An 18,125-nucleotide genomic window follows, 5' to 3' on the forward strand; every position below is an offset into this window, starting at 1 on the left:
ATAAGCAGGAAATAGTGCCAGCCCCGGAAGAGACAATAAAGAAAAAAATACCAGCCCCCAGGAACCAGTAATTTTACTCCTGACGACGATGACAGAGCTAGCCATTGAAAGCTCGAGAATTTTATTCGAATTGACGTGGCTTGAAAACTGAAAAGATTTTAGTGGAACTACCTATATTATTCTTCTGTGGTGGTTCTTTCGATGCTTCCCTGAAACCATAGATCTGGACGCCTCATCTTCGAAACACACGCCTGTGCAATCAGCATGATAAGCGAACAGAGGGTAGTGCATCAAAAACTTGGACAATTCCTGTTGTTTATTCTGTAAGTTTTACCCATATAAATCAATAAATCGATTTATTATTAATATTTAAACCGCAACATTCATTGATAAACGCCCTACGTATATCGAGTCTCCATACTCAACGTTCAATTCGATTTAAAACTGTTGCAACTGAAAGTAGAATAATGCTCCTGACTTAAAAATTTTTACTATTCATACCATCAATTTCTTCACGTGCTCCATAGGTGCAAATTTAAAACAAAGTGTTTCTCTATGTACAAAACAATTTTCCCAGCCTAGCGATCATTGTAATTTTTGCTATTTTATTAGCCAGCCGGTGTGGCAAAGTGGTTCTAGGCGCTTCAGTCGGGAACCGCGCGACCGCTACGGTCGCAGGTTCGAATCCTGCCTCGGGCACGGAAGTGTGTGATGTACTTAGGTTAGTTAGGTTTAAGTAGTTCTAAGTTCTAGGGGACTGATGCCCTCAGATGTTAAGTCCCATAGAGCTCAGAGCCATTTGAACCAATAGACTGGTGCTTTATTGTCAACTAAATCTTGAAATTATTTCTGCATGGTATTATAATTTAGTTTCCTTGGAAATTTGTAGGACCCATTGCTTATGCGACTATGCAACTAAAACTGACAATTCTCATCCCTCTCTTCCGTCATTTCAATTCATCTTTAAAGGCTTGTGACGATGAATCCCTATACTGTCTCTTTGAGCAAACAGCAACTGGAACTGAGAACATCCTTCATAACGAGAACAAATAGCGAAGGGTAAACATCGAACATCGCTGACAACAAGATTCTGTTTAACTGAAGAGAGTTGTGCTGAACAAAAAATACAACACCGCAGTAATAAACGAAATGTCAGGCTCTACGGAATACTTTCTGAGAGGAACTAGTAGAGCTAACACAGGCTAAACTTTATACGAGCTCACACAGACTAAACTTTGGACCATATGCGTCAGTAATAGCTCTACAGGGGTGTCAATCCGCTTTGACGGTTACCTATAATGAGGGAGGGGGGGGGGGGGGAGCAAGCATACATTCAGGGGAAAACCTATTGTTCTCCTTCAACTGGCAGTTTTTTAACCTATTTTATCTGCTGAGTGGATTATGACGACCTGGAGATAATGTGCCCTTCCCAAAACCCCTACCCCTCCTCTTCCCCTTCCCTCTCATCCTCCCCCACCCCTCAGACAAATCCCTTGCCCATACAAGCACAATTTAATTGACTAATTAAATAAATCGATAGTTAACTAACTCCTCCTCCTCTGGAAAACCTCCCACCATCCATCTCCCATCCCTCACATGGAAATTGTTTGGAAAAAGAGTCAGTTAACTGTCCATTGGGCGGAAAATTGGTTGCAGTGTATGGAATATTATTCAAACAATTTCTTGTAGATAAGACAATGTGTGGGAAATTGTTTATTTAAGCAACTTGTGGGATGCAAGGCAGTGTTTGGAGTACAGTTTATTTATTTAATTGAATACTGTCGGAATATGGACTGCAGTGTAAGGCATGCTGTTTATTTAAACAATTTGTGGGTGACAAGGCAGTATGGAATATTTAAACAATTGCAGAGCTTTTTTATTCTAATATTATCACTTTGCATGGAAACCCTGAGTGGGCTTAGTTATATTTGCTGCTGCACCCAGGGATGTTAAGGCACTATTTTTTTATTTTCCTCACTGTCTGAAGCAAGCTGTCTAGACATTGAAAGGAAAATCAGAACAATTAAATAGATAACAGTTCATGACATATTTCGAAAATCACAACAGATCGTGAAAAAAAAACCACACACATACAAAATGCAAACCACTGTCCTCCAGACGAGAAAAATGGTTGGAATTTTCGGTGAATTTTCGATTTCCCACAAATTCTGGTCTGGAGGCTGGCGGTTGGAGAGACAGCGCCCACCTGTCCGAACCAAAGGAGCCTGGTCTGCTTAGGTTTGTCTCTGAAGACTCGAACAAAGAAGACATCAGGGAACTATCTATGGATAAATTGCTCTGCCACGCATCTTCTTTGGACAAGTCTGTAGAGACTCCAGACACACACACACACACACACACACACACACACACACACACACACACACACACAGGATGTCTTGTGACCCTTGAACGTCATGGAACGTCCTGTGAATGGAGCATTCTGATTGGTTCTTCTTGAATTTACTCGCCAAATTGCTGCTGCTGATGTGGGAGTGCTGTACGCCAATTTCTTCGGATGCACAAATTACGAGAATTTTAGTGACAAACTATTTTGTACTGTCACCCCGACATAGAGCATCCAGTTTAAAAAAATCCACTTTACCCAATCCAAGGCAGCGATGTTATTGACTATACGCCACGAATTTCTCACGTGAAATGTAGATTGCTCCCTTCTATACACGTTATTTTCAAATACAGAATAAATCAGGGCATAAACGCAATTTAAGACCGCTAAAGAATCGTTACTTGTTTTGAAAATCTTGTAACAGTATGGCATAGACAATATTTCTTTTAAGTATTTGCTCACGAGATAGAAAAATTCTGTTCAAATCATCTGAAAATCTATTATGTCCCACAGCAAGAGACTTTAATATTAAGCTGATTTTTGACTCCTGACGGAGTACTAAGATTTACCTCTATCACAGGATGCCTTCTCGCTTTCTAACTCCTTTAAAGTAACCAAATGCCTCGCCATATAAGAAATCTCTTAAGGTAGCAGCACAGAGGCGTTGTAAATATCAGGTTTATATTGCGTTTCACTTGATAAATTCGGTAACACATCCGATTTTATTACGTTGGGGGGGGGGGGGGGGGGCTGACATTTTTTTAAAAGGTAATCGCTCCAACACAAGAACTATATCCAAGGTACCCTATCCATCGCTACCATCCACCAGGCGGCATATCTCTGATATCAAATTGGCAGGCTACTTAATTAAACTGATCATTAGAGTCACTTTGCGTGGCAAGTAATTTTTTTCGGCAGTGTTATTACACTCACAAGCGTCTTAAATGAGAAGCCCTGGAAGGAATACGATATTTTTTTCGAGGAACACTATTGAGAACCGAGATTTGAAACTGACCACAAAAGGACTCTACCCCTGCCAACATACGTTTTGCGTAAGGAGCGTGCTATTAAAAACACGACCACAACCATTATGTTACCATCATCCTGCATAAAAGACGGTCTTGGTTCTACAGACACATAGCGTTACTCTTCCTGGTAGAAATGCTGTCTGCGATTTGGAATCAAGTCCATCCATATACTTCCGTTGGACTCTATGAAAGGATCATGTAATGATTCCAGCCAGCTGTGAATCAAATTCGCACCACTCTCTTATTTGGAAATGAGACGCCTATTTTGAAACAATATGCTAAGGATCCCATACAGCAAAACTCCAGCATGGCTGTTTTAGAGAGTACCTCTCTATCTTTTAACTGTCCCTCAGTCTCTGCCCCCTCTCCCGTCTGTAGCTTTGTCCATGTGAGACTCCTAATTTAAGTTGGTACCAAGACCTTCTGGAACCCATGGAGAAACAGGGTGAGCTGAGTTGGTGCCATGTTTTGACCACTTGGTGTAAATGGGAACACATTGCTATAGCTTTGCTAACTATGTACAATGTGTAAGGCCTTCGCCAAACGAAGCTGCAACACAAACTAGTAGAAAAGATAGTATGAGCAATAGGATGTTTTTTTTTTTTAATTGGGAAAATTAGGAACTGGAAGAAGCACAAGGATTTTGGTACTGCATTGCAGTGTGTCTCCACACTAGATACAGCTACTGCAGTCCAAAGGGGATCTACATCTCTCAGGGCACAATCATGTCTGTCTCCCAAACTCCTTATAAATTCCTCACCTATACAGTAGGAGGCCCATACCCACAGATTATTAATCACAACGCAGTGTTCCTGTGTTGTTCTTTCATAAGCCCATTGATGGATTGTTTTTTTTTTTTGCTTTAAAACATCCAAGCAGAGTATGACTACAGCTTTGTACACTTACACAATTTGTTTTTTTCCACCACGACTTCGAGATCTGTGTCAGAAGCTAAACTGATATTAACATGTCTCAATCCATAGGCTCTCACTGAAAGCTGCACATCTCAGAATGTAAACTACGCTGATCCCACAATAAATTGAAATAAAAAAAAACACAAGTAGTGTCAGGTCTGTGTCAGAAGCTAAACTGATATTAACATGTCTCAATCCATAGGCTCTCACTGAAAGCTGCACATCTCAGGATGTAAACTACGCTGATCCCACAATAAATTGAAATAAAAAAAAACACAGGTAGTGTTTCATATTGATAAAAATGTAGAAGACATCGTGGCATATGAAAACCTGAACATTTGTGGTATTGTGGCTAGATTCCAAACAGCTGCCGAAAGTGGCTGATGACCCCAGTTTAAATACATCTTCCACAGTGATGTGGGAGCAGATGTATAGGTGTTCTAGTTCAATTGATTCCTCATACTGCAGTCATGTCCATGATCATGGTTTGATGCAAGCCATACATGGAATCTGCTGCTCCCATGAAGTCTCTCCCCATATCAAACAAGTGGCATCAGTCAATCATTATATGGTAATAGACAGTATATCACTGGACAGATGGGATGAAGAGACATTGTCTATATATTGTAATGAACACCACAGTTGATAGTGCGATCCATTTTAGTAATTGTACCAGTTTTTCTGCAATTTTAATTCTGAACAATGACATGACAACATGCTTCCCAGTTTCTGCATCATCACTAAACCATCCGTCCACTACTTTTGTGTATCATACAGTAGATTGCATATGTAGATTGATGACTGTGTAGTATGTGCATTTTTGGTTAATTCTCGAACATATACGTCGACGTATACTACATAGTGCCATACACTGGTACACTGGTGCATTTAGGTGATTATATATATATATATATATATATATATATATATATATATATATATGTGTGTGTGTGTGTGTGTGTGTGTGTGTGTGTGTAATTTATGATTACAATTGCCCATCTTCCCCTGTGTGGGTGGGTCACAGAGCATTATCACATTCTTAGGATAAATTTGGAGATTGAAGGATCTCACTGCATTGTCTTTGACCAGACCTCCCAACACTGTCCTTGATTTAATTTGCAACTACTCAGAAGTAGGAGGGTACTACACCTGCTACATTCTATACCTCATGAAGGAACAGAGCAAATCATGTCTGTAACTGCTGTTCAGCAAAGATTGTTACACACGTCTTACTCACGGTGCCCACCCAAGTGCACAAGATCTCTCCAGATGGGCGCTTGTAAAGCAGATTATGACCTCTTATCAATGTATAGTAGATATGAGTTGTGATGATATAAAATGCATTTAAGATGAAATGTGTAGTTTATGAGTGATGGAGCTCCAGATGCGCACAGTTCGAAACATTTTACATAAATCAACTATGGTATCAATTCTGAGATATTTTTCCAGTATTTGGTGTCTGTACCAACAAGATGTCAGAAAAAGAGAAATATTGTGGTACATAAACACATTCCCGAATCTGAATGGTTCTGCACTTAAACATGCTATAATGCAAGAGCAGTGCTTTCTCTATCCTATTAGTCATCTGGTTTCTGTACAAATTGTAAATAGCCATTCGCTCCCTGTATTTTACCCTTGCCACCTTTAGAATTTGAAAGAGAGTATTCCAGTCAACATTGTCAAAAGCTTTCTCTAAGTCTACAAATGCTAGAAACGTAGGTTTGCCTTTCCTTACTCTTTCTTCTAAGATAAGCCGTAAGGTCTGTATTGCCTCACGTGTTCCAACATTTTTACAGAATCCAAACTAGTCTTCCCCGAGGTCGGCTTTTACCAGTTTTTCCATTCGTCTGTAAAGAATTCGTGTTAGTATTTTGCAGCTGTGACTTATTCAACTGATAGTTCGGTAATTTTCACATCTGTCAACACCTGCTTTCTTTGGGATTGGAATTATTATATTCTTCTTGAAGTCTGAGGGTATTTCGCCTGTCTCATACATCTTGCTCACCAGATGGTAGAGTTTTGTCAGGACTGGCTCTCCCAAGGCCGTCAGTAGTTCCAATGGAATGTTGTCTACTCCCGGGGCCTTGTTTCGACTTAGGTCTTTCAATGCTCTGTCAAAATCTTCACGCAGTATCGTATCTCCCATTTCATCTTCATCTACATTCTCTTCCATTTCCATAATATTGTCCTCAAGTACATCGCCCTTGTATAGACCCTCTATATACTCCTTCCACCTATCTGCATTCCCTTCTTTGCTTAGAACTGGGTTTCCATCTGAGCTCTTGATATTCATACAAGTGGTTCTCTTTTCTCCAAAGGTCTCTTTAATTTTCCTGTAGGCAGTATCTATATCTAGTGATATAAGCCTCTACATCCTTACATTTGTCCTCTAGCCATCCCTGCTTAGCCATGTTGCACTTCCTGTCGATCTCATTTTTGAGACGTTTGTATTCCTTTTTGCCTGCTTCATTTACTGAATTTTTATATTTTCTCCTTTCATCAATTAAATTAAATACTTCTTCTGTTACCCAAGGAGTTCTACTAGCCCTCGTCTTTTTACCTACTTGATCCTCTACTGCCTTCATTACTTCATCCCTCAGAGCTACCCATTCTTCTTCTACTGTACTTCTTTCCCTCATTGCTGTCAATTGTTGCCTTATGCTCTCCCTGAAACTCTGTACAACCTCTGGTTTAATCAGTTTCTCCAGGTCCCATCTCCTTAAATTCCCAACTTTTTGCAGTTTCTTCAGTGTTAATCAACAGTTCATAACCAATAGATTGTGGTCAGAGTCCACATCTGCCCCAGGAAATGTCTTACAATTTAAAAGCTGGTTCCTAAATCTCTGTCTTGCCATTATATAATCTATCTGATACCTTTTAGTATCTCCGGGATTCTTCCATGTATACAACCTTCTTTTATGATTCTTGCACCAAGTGTTAGCTATGATTAAGTTATGCTCTGTGCAAAATTCTACCAGACGACTTCCTGTTTCATTTTTTACCCCCAATCCATATTCACCTACTATGTTTCCTTCTCTCCCTTTTCCTACTCTCGAATTCCAGTCACCCATGACTATTAAATTTTCGTCCCCCTTCACTACCTGAATAATTTCTTTTATCTCATCATACACTTCATCAATTTCTTCACCATCTGCAGAGCTAGTTGGCATATAAACTTGTACTACTGTAGTAGGTGTGGGCTTCGTGTCTATCTTGGCCACAATAATGCGTTCACTATGCTGTTTGTAGTAGTTTACCCGCACTCCTATTTTTTTATTCATTATTAAACCTACTCCTGCTTTACCCCTATTTGATTTTGTATTTATAACCCTGTATTCACCTGACCAAAAGTCTTGTTCCTCCTGCCACCGAACTTCACTAATTCCCGCTATATCTAACTTTAGCCTATCCATTTCCCTTTTTAAATTTTCTAACCTACCTGCTCGGTTAAGGGGCCTGACATTCCACGCTCCGATCCGTAGAACGCCAGTTTTCTTTCTCCTGATAACGACGTCCTCCTGAGTAGTCCCCGCCCGGAGATCCGAATGGGGGACTATTTTACCTCCGGAATATTTTATCCAAGAGGACGCCATCATCATTTAACCATACAGTAAAGCTGCATGCCCTCGGGAAAAATTACGGCTGTAGTTTGCCCTTGCTTTCAGCCGTTCGCAGTACCAGCACAGCAAGGCTGTTTTGGTTATTGTTACAGGGCCAGATCAGTCAATCGTCCAGACTGTTGCCCCTGCAACTACTGAAAAGGTTGCTGCCCCTCTTCAGGAACCACACGTTTGTCTGGCCTCTCAACAGATACCCCTCCATTGTGGTTGCACCTACGGTACGGCTATCTATATCGCTGAGGCACGCAAGCCTCCCCGCCAATGGCAAGGTCCATGGTTCATGGGCGGGGGGGGGGGGTGGCTACTGATGGGGGTGTTTATTTCCTCAAAAGACGTCACTGTTTCTTCGTACGCATTTTTCATTTTATAAGACTGTTGTGAACATATCATAATTTCTGAATCATACTCTGGCTTGCACTTCTTAAACAGCAGGCGTCATATACCTCTGGTAACCTATGTAGTATTTGTGTCACATAGAATCAATGGTATCTTTGTTGTGCAAGGTAGTAGTTTTATCACTTTACAGGTTTTCACCATAGTTTACCATACAGAACTTGCTTGGAGAATTTATGTCATGCACTGGAAATACATTTCTTACATTGGAATATTGGTAGTGTTGCATTACACACGACTAATAGGTCGGAAAGCGCACTGCTCTAGCACTACAGCATGTTTACTTGCAGAACTGTTTAGCCTGATGCGTGTGTTTATTTTCTCCATTACCAATACCTTCTTGAGTAAGATTAGTTCAGAACAGTCTTCGCTGAGCAGGAATTGCGGACATGGCCCGCTCTCTTCCTTATCAAGACATGCAAGGTAGCAAGTATAGTACCCCATTACTTCTGATAAACTGCAAATTAAATCGAGGACAGTGTTGTAGGGACAGTTGGTTAAAGACAATGCTGGGGGATCTTTTAGTCTCAGACTTTACCCTAAGAACGCGAGAATGCTCTGTGAATCTGATCCACATGGAGAAAGATGGGTAACTGTAATCATAAACACATACTACAATCGAAGTGCTACAAATATGTAGGTAATCTAAATGCACTGGTGTAGGTCACTGGTGTATATGTTCGAGAATTAACCACGAATGGGTGTACTGCACAGACATCTATCTACATTTGCAATGTACTATATGGTACACACAAAGTAATGCAGGTGTGGTTTAGCAATGATGCAAACTCTGGAAAGCATGCTGTTGTGTCATTGGTCAGTGTTGAAATTACGGGAAAACTGGTGAAATTGCTGAACCTGATCACACCATCAAGTGAGGTGTTTGTGACAATACATCTACAGTGTCTTTTCCATCCCATCTGTCCACTGGTATACTGTTGATTACTACATAGTGATTGACTTATGCCATTTGTCTGAGATGTGGAGAGTATTGGCAGGAGCAGCGCCTTCTGTGGATGGCCTCCATGAAACAGAGATCGCGTGGATGACTGCAATATGAGGAATCAATTGAAATGGAACATCTAGACATCTGCTACCACGTCACTGTGAAAATGTGTAGAGGTCATCAGTCATCTTTGGGCAGCTGTTTGGAATCACCCCACAATGCCGCAAACTCTTCCAGTTTACCCATGACATGATGTCTTCCACATTTTTGTCAATAAGAAACGCTGCCTGTGTCTTTCATTTCAACCATATTGTGTATTGTGCGAGCACCATTGTTTACACCCAATGATGTCCAGCTTTCAGTGAGAGCCATTGGATCAAGTCGTGTTAATGTTGGTTTAGAACCTGACACAGATCTTGAAGTCGTGGTGGAAAAAACAAAATGAAGGCAGTGTACAAAGCCGTAGTCATACACTGCCTGGATGTGTTACAGCAGAAAAAAACAATGTATCAATATGAAAGAACAACACAGGAACGCTCTCTTGCTCTTGATAATCTGTGGGATATGGTCCTCCTACAGTACAGGTGACGAAAATTTACAGTGATATGTGGAAGTGACTTCTGTTTAAGGCCAAATGATCCAATGGACCAATACTTGCATATTTAATAGGATCGCCACATATGCTCGATGCAAGCATGCAGAAGGTCTTTATATTCAAGGTATTGGTAGACATTGGCACGGTAATAGCTTTTAGCGTTCACTACTTGGTAATGTTAGCACAGTTTTTATAGTTTGTAATTCTTCTCTGTTGGATGGTACAAAATCGTGAGAAAGGAGAAAATGTTTGGGTGAGAAACATGACTGCATCCACTGAGATGCAGACCACCTTTGGACTGCAGTACCTGTACGTAGTTTGGAGATTCACCATAATGCAGTAGCAAAATCCTCGTCCTTCGTCCAGTTCCTATATTATGTGGAGTATTCCTAAGGTTCCCTATAACAAAAGCCATCCTACTCTCTTTTCTACTACCTCGTGTAGCAGGCTCTGGCATTACACACTGTACATGGTTGGCAGAACTACAATAACGTGTTCCAATTTCCACCAAGTGGTCAAAAACGGCATTACCTCAGTTCGCCCCGTTTCTCCATGGGATGCAGAAGGTCTTAGATACAGCACTCTCAGACTTACTTTCAGTTCCAACTAAAATTGGGATGAACACTTGCAGCGAGAGCGAGACAGAGACTGAGGAACAGTTACAAGATGCAGAGGGACTGTCTAAAAAACCACACTGGAGTTTTGCTGTATGGGATCCTTAGCAGATAGGTTCGAAAAAGGTGATTCGTTTCGAGATGTGAGAGTGGCACGAACGTGATTCACCAGTGGCTGTAATCATTAAAAGTCGTCCCCATAGGATTCAACGCAAGTATGTGGTGGAATGGAAAGACTTGATACAAAATAGCTCACAGCATTTCTACCGAGTAGCGTAACATCATCAGTGACTCTTGTGTATGCCTATAAACGCAAGACCACATTTTATGCAGAGTGACGGTAACATAATCGTTGTCACCATGTTTTTAATAGGGCAATCCTTACGTGAAGTGCATGTTGCTTGCAGTAGGCTTCTTCTGTGGTCAGCTTGATATATCAGTTCTCAAGAGTGTGCCTCAATAAGGATATCGTCTTTCCTCCAGGGATTCCCATTTGAGATACCTGCTGAGTGTAATGGGACCACTGAATATGTTTAACTGTCAGTGCAATATGACTACTGTATTATTCTCGATCTATACAAAGGTTCTTTCTGGCGAAATTCTCCTAACTTGTGGGTCTGCTGAAAGCGGTAGACAGTGCTCCCACACCATCAGCAATTCTACAGGTAAATTAAGCAAACTAATCAGAATGCTCCATCCACAGGACGTTCCATGATGAGCAAAAGTCACAAAACTTCCTTTGAAGGGGGAGCAGGGTCATATGAGCTTCTACAGACTGGTTCTTCAAAAAAGATAGGAGGTGGGCGGGCAAAGCAATGTATCTAAAGATATTTTCGTGATGTCAGACAGTCATGTGATATCTTCTTTCTCCGAGGGTTCAGAGACAAGTCCAAGCGGATTAGCCTCCTCTGGTTCAGACAGGGAGGATGCTGTCCTCCAGCCGCCATCGTGGCTTTAGAGGATCTCCAGACCAGAATTTGTAGGCCATCGAAAATTCACCGAAAAGTCCAGCCATTTTTCTCGTCTTTAAGACGTGCTTTGCATTCTGTTTGTGTGTGTGGTTTTTTTCAAGTTCTGTTGTGGGTTCCGAAATATGTAATGACTTATTAGGTATGTAATTTTTCTTCTTTTCCTTTATATGTCTATATCTACATCCATACTCCACAAGCCACCTGACAGTGTGTGACAGAGGGTACCTTGAGTATCTCTATCAGTTCTCCCTTCTATTCCAGTCTCGTATTGTTCGTGGATAGAAGGATTGTCGGTATGCTTCTGTGTGGGCTCTAATCCCTCTGATTTTATCCTCATGATCCCTTCGCGAGATATACGTAGGAGGGAGCAATATACTGCTTGACTCTTCGGTGAAGGTATGTTCTCGAAACTTTAACAAAAGCCCGTACCGAGCTACTGAGCGTCTCTCCTGCAGAGTCTTCCACTGGAGTTTATCTATCATCTCCGTAACGCTATCGTGATTACTAAATGATCCTGTAACGAAGCGCGCTGCTCTCCATTGGATTTTCTCTATTTCTATCAACCCTATCTGGTACGGGTCCCACACTGCTGAGCAGTATTCAAGCAGTGGGCGAACAAGCGTACTGTAACCTACTTCCTTTGTTTTCCGATTGCATTTCCTTAGTACTCTTCCAATGAATCTCAGTCTGGCATCAGCTTTACAGGCGATCAACTGTATATGATCATTCCATTTTAAATCACTCCTAATGCGTACTCCCAGATAATTTATGAAATTAACTGCTTCCAGTTGCTGACTTGCTATTTTGTAGCTAAATGATAAGGGATCTATCTTTCTATGTATTCGCAGCACATTACGCTTGTCTACATTGATATTCAATTGTCATTCCCTGCACCATGCGTCAATTCGCTGCAGATCCTCCTGCATTTCAGTACAATTTTCCATTGTTACAACCTCTCGATACACCACAGCATCATCTGCAAAAAGCCTCAGTGAACTTCCGATGACATCGTGCTTAGAAAGGCGAGAAAAATAAAAAATAAGTGCCTTAACATCCCTGACTTTAGCAACAAATGTAAACTAAGCCCACTGAGCGTTTCCATTTGCCAATTTACAGACACTCCTTTTTCTTAGCGAGTGCAGCACACTCGTACTGCCGTTAAAAATTACGTCCTTTTTCAGTGCTGTAGTAGAACAAGTGCATGCTGCTGTGAGAAATGGTTTTAAGCAGTGAAGATATTAATACCGAACTTCGTGAACTGATTAAACATGAACAACGGAGTTGGCACAAATCTTCCTAACATTCATGGAACGAAGGTAAAACGCAAAATGTATATACAGATACATTTGTCTATCGAGGTCGGTTGTATATAGCTAAATCAGGAATATAAAATTAAAGCTAAGCCTAATTTGTTTAAACAATTATACTTAATTAAGTAACTACGGTTTAATAACATTCCAGGAAAAACACACAACAGTCTTATTTGATTCAAATTTCAGGTGAAATTGATAAGATTTTGGCACGAAGGCGTGAAAGAAGTAGAAACGCTTCTGTATGATCAAGAAATAATAGAACCACTTGTCGCAATTGTGGAAAACCATACAGAAACGAAAAAGTAAAAGATGATTGGTGATTGGTTTGACACGCTGAAAGACGTTTCAGCTGACTGTGATGTAACATTAAGAGATGTTGTCTACTCGGGCGCTTGAAAAATCTGTAGCAGAACGGAAAACGGCCATTGGTTGAAAGGATGTAAACTGGTTGAAAATAAAGGAGTTGCCATTTGATAGCAAATAGGAGGAAGGGAGTGCCTTTCACCATTAAATTTCCAGAAACACACAATTCGACATCGGTTTCTGTTCAGCAATTCTCAAAAAGTGTCAGGGTCGCCCTATGAGTTCTCTAAAGTGTTCTTCAACGAGATGAAATATATGCTGTTAGAGGGCCAGTGACAGAAGAGAAGAGAAAGATTTATTTCTCCGACATGTTTTCTCTCAAAACGTGATTTTAAATACCAGATCAGGATGACTAGTCCATACCTGCAGCAGTGGACAAGATGATGATGACGATGATGAAGCACTCTATGACATTTAACATGTAAAGAACTGTATTCTCGTTTCGAGTTCACTTGCAATGACTGTAACATTCAGTGCAGAAGCATTGTAAGTCCACTCAGCTATAATGTTTAATAGTAACTGCGTAGTAATTTAGCATAGAATTGAATATTTGCAGCGTTAAAATATAATTATGTTTGTTGCTTCTATAAGCAGCGATGTCACAGATGAAACTGTGTAGTTGACAAACAGTTCTTATCTTTCTCCCTCATATTTTCGCGGCGCAATGATTCTCCATAAAATTTCGATCGTGCAGCCGAATAAATTTCGCTTCTTCTTCTAATATTTCAGCTTTATACAGTCCAGTCATCTTCAGAGACCCGTGGGTTTCAGAGGACGGAGCAAATGCTGGAGTGTCAGTCACCTCGGCTCACTCTGAAGATGACTGTACGGTATAAGTATTAGAAGAAGTTAAATTTATGCAGCTGTGGGTCCGAAATTTTATGGCACAGTTTTTATTATTAATTTTTTCGTACTTCTGTAATTCTCCAAGCCAGTTTTTGGACGTGCACCACTTCTGCTCTGCACGCCAAACTTGTACTAACTTGGACAGTGTTTCATACTGGAGTCAGTCGTTGCTCTTAACTAAACAATCACTTCACAAACGGCTCGATTGTGGAGCTATGTTCACTAGTACGCTTTTGCTTCTCTTATTTTATACTTTTAGACGTGTCAGCTTGCACTATTAATTACGATACAGCGAAGAGAAGTAGATACTTACAGCAATAGTTTTCAGCCTCCGAATCTTCTGAAGTTGTAGTTGACGACGCATCGTCATCAAATGCGATTGTCGTCTTATCCTCGGTGTCTGATTCTGCCGCATATGTTGCTGGAAATCCCGTCTCCTCATCTTGAGATGTAGCTGAGTTCCTGCTCTTCACCTCTGAGTTCGCTGCAGGTGTTGGTGAAGTTCCAGTAAGCTCGTGTCCAAATGCTATAGAGGTGCTGCTCCCGGCATCTGAACTGCTTGCACTTGAACACGAGGGGTACAGTCTATCTTCTTCATGTACCAGCGCTGATTTAGTCATCATGTCTGGCTGTGTAGCGTCTGAAGCGGGATTGTCTGGTTCTTCATCTCGAAAATTGGCTGGCATGGCTTAGTTCCGTTAGCTCGATTTTCTTGAGATTCTGGATAACCTATTGACAAAATTTTATATTTAATTAGCTAACATTTTACAGTTTTCTGATAGATTACGATAACATCAGAATTTATTATAATAAATTGCAACAAAAATATTTTGTACTAAAAGCGCAGAAAATGGAGTGAAATTTTTAGAATCATAGGCTTCTGTTCCAGTTAGTACTTTCAACCAACTTTCTCTTAATATTTTTGTACTTTCAGCATTGGAGCACAGTCAGCAATGGTGATAATATAATATATAAGAAACTATCAGCCTCGATTACCGTAATGGAACTAACCTTTACCTAGGTTTCAGCCAAAATAATTGAAGAAGGCTCAATTATTTGGGCTCAAACCTAGGGAAAGGTTGGTTTTACTACCGCACTCGAAGCTGATAGTTTCTTACATATCTTTCTCAATACCTGAAAGAATACAGTCTGGAACCGCGCGACCGCTACGGTCACTGGTTCGAATCCTGCCTCGGGCATGGATGTGTGTGATGTCCTTAGATTGGTTCGGTTTAAATAGTTCTAAGTTCTAGGGGACTGATGACAGAAGTTAAGTCCCATAGTGCTCAGAGCCATTTGAACCATTTGGAAGCTTCTTATTGAAATGTGGATGAAAGTTTTGGCTTTTTCTGCAACTAACCATCAGGTCAGCGTTACTTTCTGAAGGGGTAGAACCATTCCATCTTGTATGTACAGGCTTGACTTTAATAAAACCGACAAACTGCAGGGATGGATTCGTGACTGGAAATGGAAGAAGAAAGGTCCTATGAACATGTGTCCGGAAATGCATCATTGCCAATCTAGATGGTTCTGACTAATGAAAGTTCCTAGGATCATGCGGCGGATGTTCCTTTGCGGTGCAGGCTGTGTGATTGACGTAAGCGGCAGAATAGTCCGGTATGCAGGTCGGGAACAAGCCGAGATGATGTATGGCCAAGTAGACGGAACGGTCGAAAGGGAGCAGCGCTATACCAAGACAAGTACCCTCACAGACACCAATGACATCACACAACATTTCAAGTCGTTTGTGTGATCTCTGGTCTTCTCAGACAGACGAAAGTTCAGGGAGGTGGGTCACTGTGCATGCACGAGATTTGGAGGCCCGGCTTCTGCAGGATACGACTATTGAGATTAACTCTACTGCAAACTCCAGGCAAGTGGCCCGCCATCATAGTGTACGCGAAAGTACTATTATGTGTATCCTGCATGACAGGAATGTGTGAACGCGTGCATTGCATTCCATGGAGGCCACGTTGAACATCTGTTGAGACGTTGACGCGATGCAGCTCTGTGCTGGAACAATCTGTTGTCGTCGGACGCACACCGATTATTTCAGAACACCAGTTCAAAGAACCTTTTTTCCTCCATTTCCAGTCAGGAATTCGTCCATGCAGTTTGCACTTTTATGTTCATCCTTTATTATTGGTTTTTCGCTCTTATTAGGCCACAGTGCTAGTACTCGCGTAACGCCGCCATCAAGCGGTGACGCAGGCAGGAAGAAAAATTAGCAAGTACAAGATCTCTGAGGACCTCACAGAAAAAGTCACAGGAACGTTGGGTCACACACATTTTTATATGCTTTTAACCTTTCTTCGTGAGTTAAACACGTGAGACTTTCGTGGGTTCTAGGAATGTATGATAAGAATTGTGCGCAAAATTCGTTTTATTGAAATCATGTTGGAATAAATTGAACAGTTTAGCGATGAATAACGTAATTTCGTAATGAAGTTGGTAAATACTCACAAGTGTTTGTTCACCAACATATTCACAAATCAGTTTCGTACTGTCACGAATTTCGACAGTGCAATGGTCATCATCAGAATTACGAAGGCGTGCTGAAAAATAATGCCTGCGGATTGTGCATGTGACAATTCTTAAAGATTTTAAAATGAAACAAGCGTTACTAGCGTTCTAGGTCTTTATTCTTCAAAGTTTACATATTTAATTCTCAACATAGTCACCATGGCAACGAACACATTTTTTCCAAACGAGAGACCAGTTTGTGGACACCGTCACTGTAGAATGTTTGACTTTGTTGACGGAGCCACTACCTCATCACTGCCTGAACCGATTCATCATTCGCAAAATTAAGTCCTCGGAGGCGTATTTAAGTTTTGGAAACAGACTAAAATCGGATGCGGCCAAGGTGGGACTGTATGGAACATGAACGACGACAATGAACCCCAGACGTCGGATTACTGCAGATGTCGCAGCGCACGTGTGTGTGGTCTGTTTTTGTCATGCTGAAGGAGAGGGTGCTCTGTGTGTCGATGAACTCATCGAATACGTACTTTCAGTTTTCTGAGGGTCTCTCACGCCACAATCCGGAGCCCTATAGCGTCAGAGGGCTGCAGCCTGCGTCAGCATAGCGGGAATGTCGAACGAGACATGTGTTACATCAACCGTTATTGAAAAGAGACTAAAAGATCCTGAGGCATTACTCTTCAGCTCTCCCTCGTAGTTTTCAAGCCCGGTCGAAACTCCTAACGGTGTAAATTTTGTTAATGATACTATCAGTAAATATAAACCTTAGGAAATATAGAAGCATTCAGACTTTATTGAGACCCTTTCCGCTACCGAATACACAAAGCAATTAGAGAAAATGACGCAGAGCCTTAAGCTGGATGAGTGGACGTCGATTTGAACCGCCGATCACCGAATACGAAACTGTTGTCTCACGACTGCGTCACCCTCCTTGATAACACGGTATTTTCACTTTCTTACTTAAAAAGCTTATTAGAGTGCAGTTTGTAACTGAAATAAAGAAGCTATGATGCTGCATGAATTTCGATCTCTCCACTACATTTACGACGCAGAAAACACACAGTGGACACTGGTTCTTTGCTGTATGTTTCTTTTTTACCCCAAAGTTCCGTTACGTAATTCTCAGAACAGCTGTGGCGATTATTTAACTAGATCAGAATTTATTTTCAGGAAGATTTAAATCAATTTGGGAATAACTATGCCACTTCGTCATTTCTTAAGAACAAAGTAATGGACAACGAAAATTATTGCCGTTGATAAAACACGTCTCACCCAAGTGCGTTTGTGCTTATTCAGTTGGACAAAAGTGTCAGAGCAAAACGTTACATCACATTTTCTTTAATAATCCTAACATACTGATTAAGAACAAAACAAAACAGCAGAACAAGGAACTGTGAAAATCTGAAAAGAAGATAACAATAATAATGAAACTATCTAGTCCAATCAGAGGCAGTTATACAAGAGCCAGAATCACCATCAGATATAAAAGCTGAAAAGCCTGAGAAAGAGGCCACAATACAGTTCTGGAGACATCTCTAGGAATCTGAAAACGACTACAACAGAGCCAAGTACAGCAGATGGAGATAATACCTGAAATAATCGAAAAAAGTTTTAAAAATTCAAGAACTGGACACTCCTGGCAACGAACAACTGACCAGCCTGCATGTGCATATGGCCATCAATGTGTATCA

At 41.0% G+C, this 18,125-nt stretch overlaps 1 protein-coding gene across 1 annotated transcript in view; it reads right to left on the minus strand.

Annotated features, from left to right (window-relative positions):
* The window catches only part of LOC124783268, a 114,140-nt gene that overhangs the window by 79,616 nt on the left and 16,399 nt on the right, over positions 1 to 18,125 (minus strand). The window contains exon 2 of the mRNA XM_047254007.1: positions 14,264 to 14,679. Coding sequence (XP_047109963.1) covers positions 14,264 to 14,636 — 373 coding nt within the window. The 5' untranslated portion in view covers positions 14,637 to 14,679. The remainder of the gene's footprint in view (positions 1 to 14,263; positions 14,680 to 18,125) is intronic.

This window comes from Schistocerca piceifrons, chromosome 1 (assembly GCF_021461385.2).
Source record: "Schistocerca piceifrons isolate TAMUIC-IGC-003096 chromosome 1, iqSchPice1.1, whole genome shotgun sequence".
Taxonomy (NCBI): Eukaryota; Metazoa; Arthropoda; class Insecta; order Orthoptera; family Acrididae; genus Schistocerca; species Schistocerca piceifrons.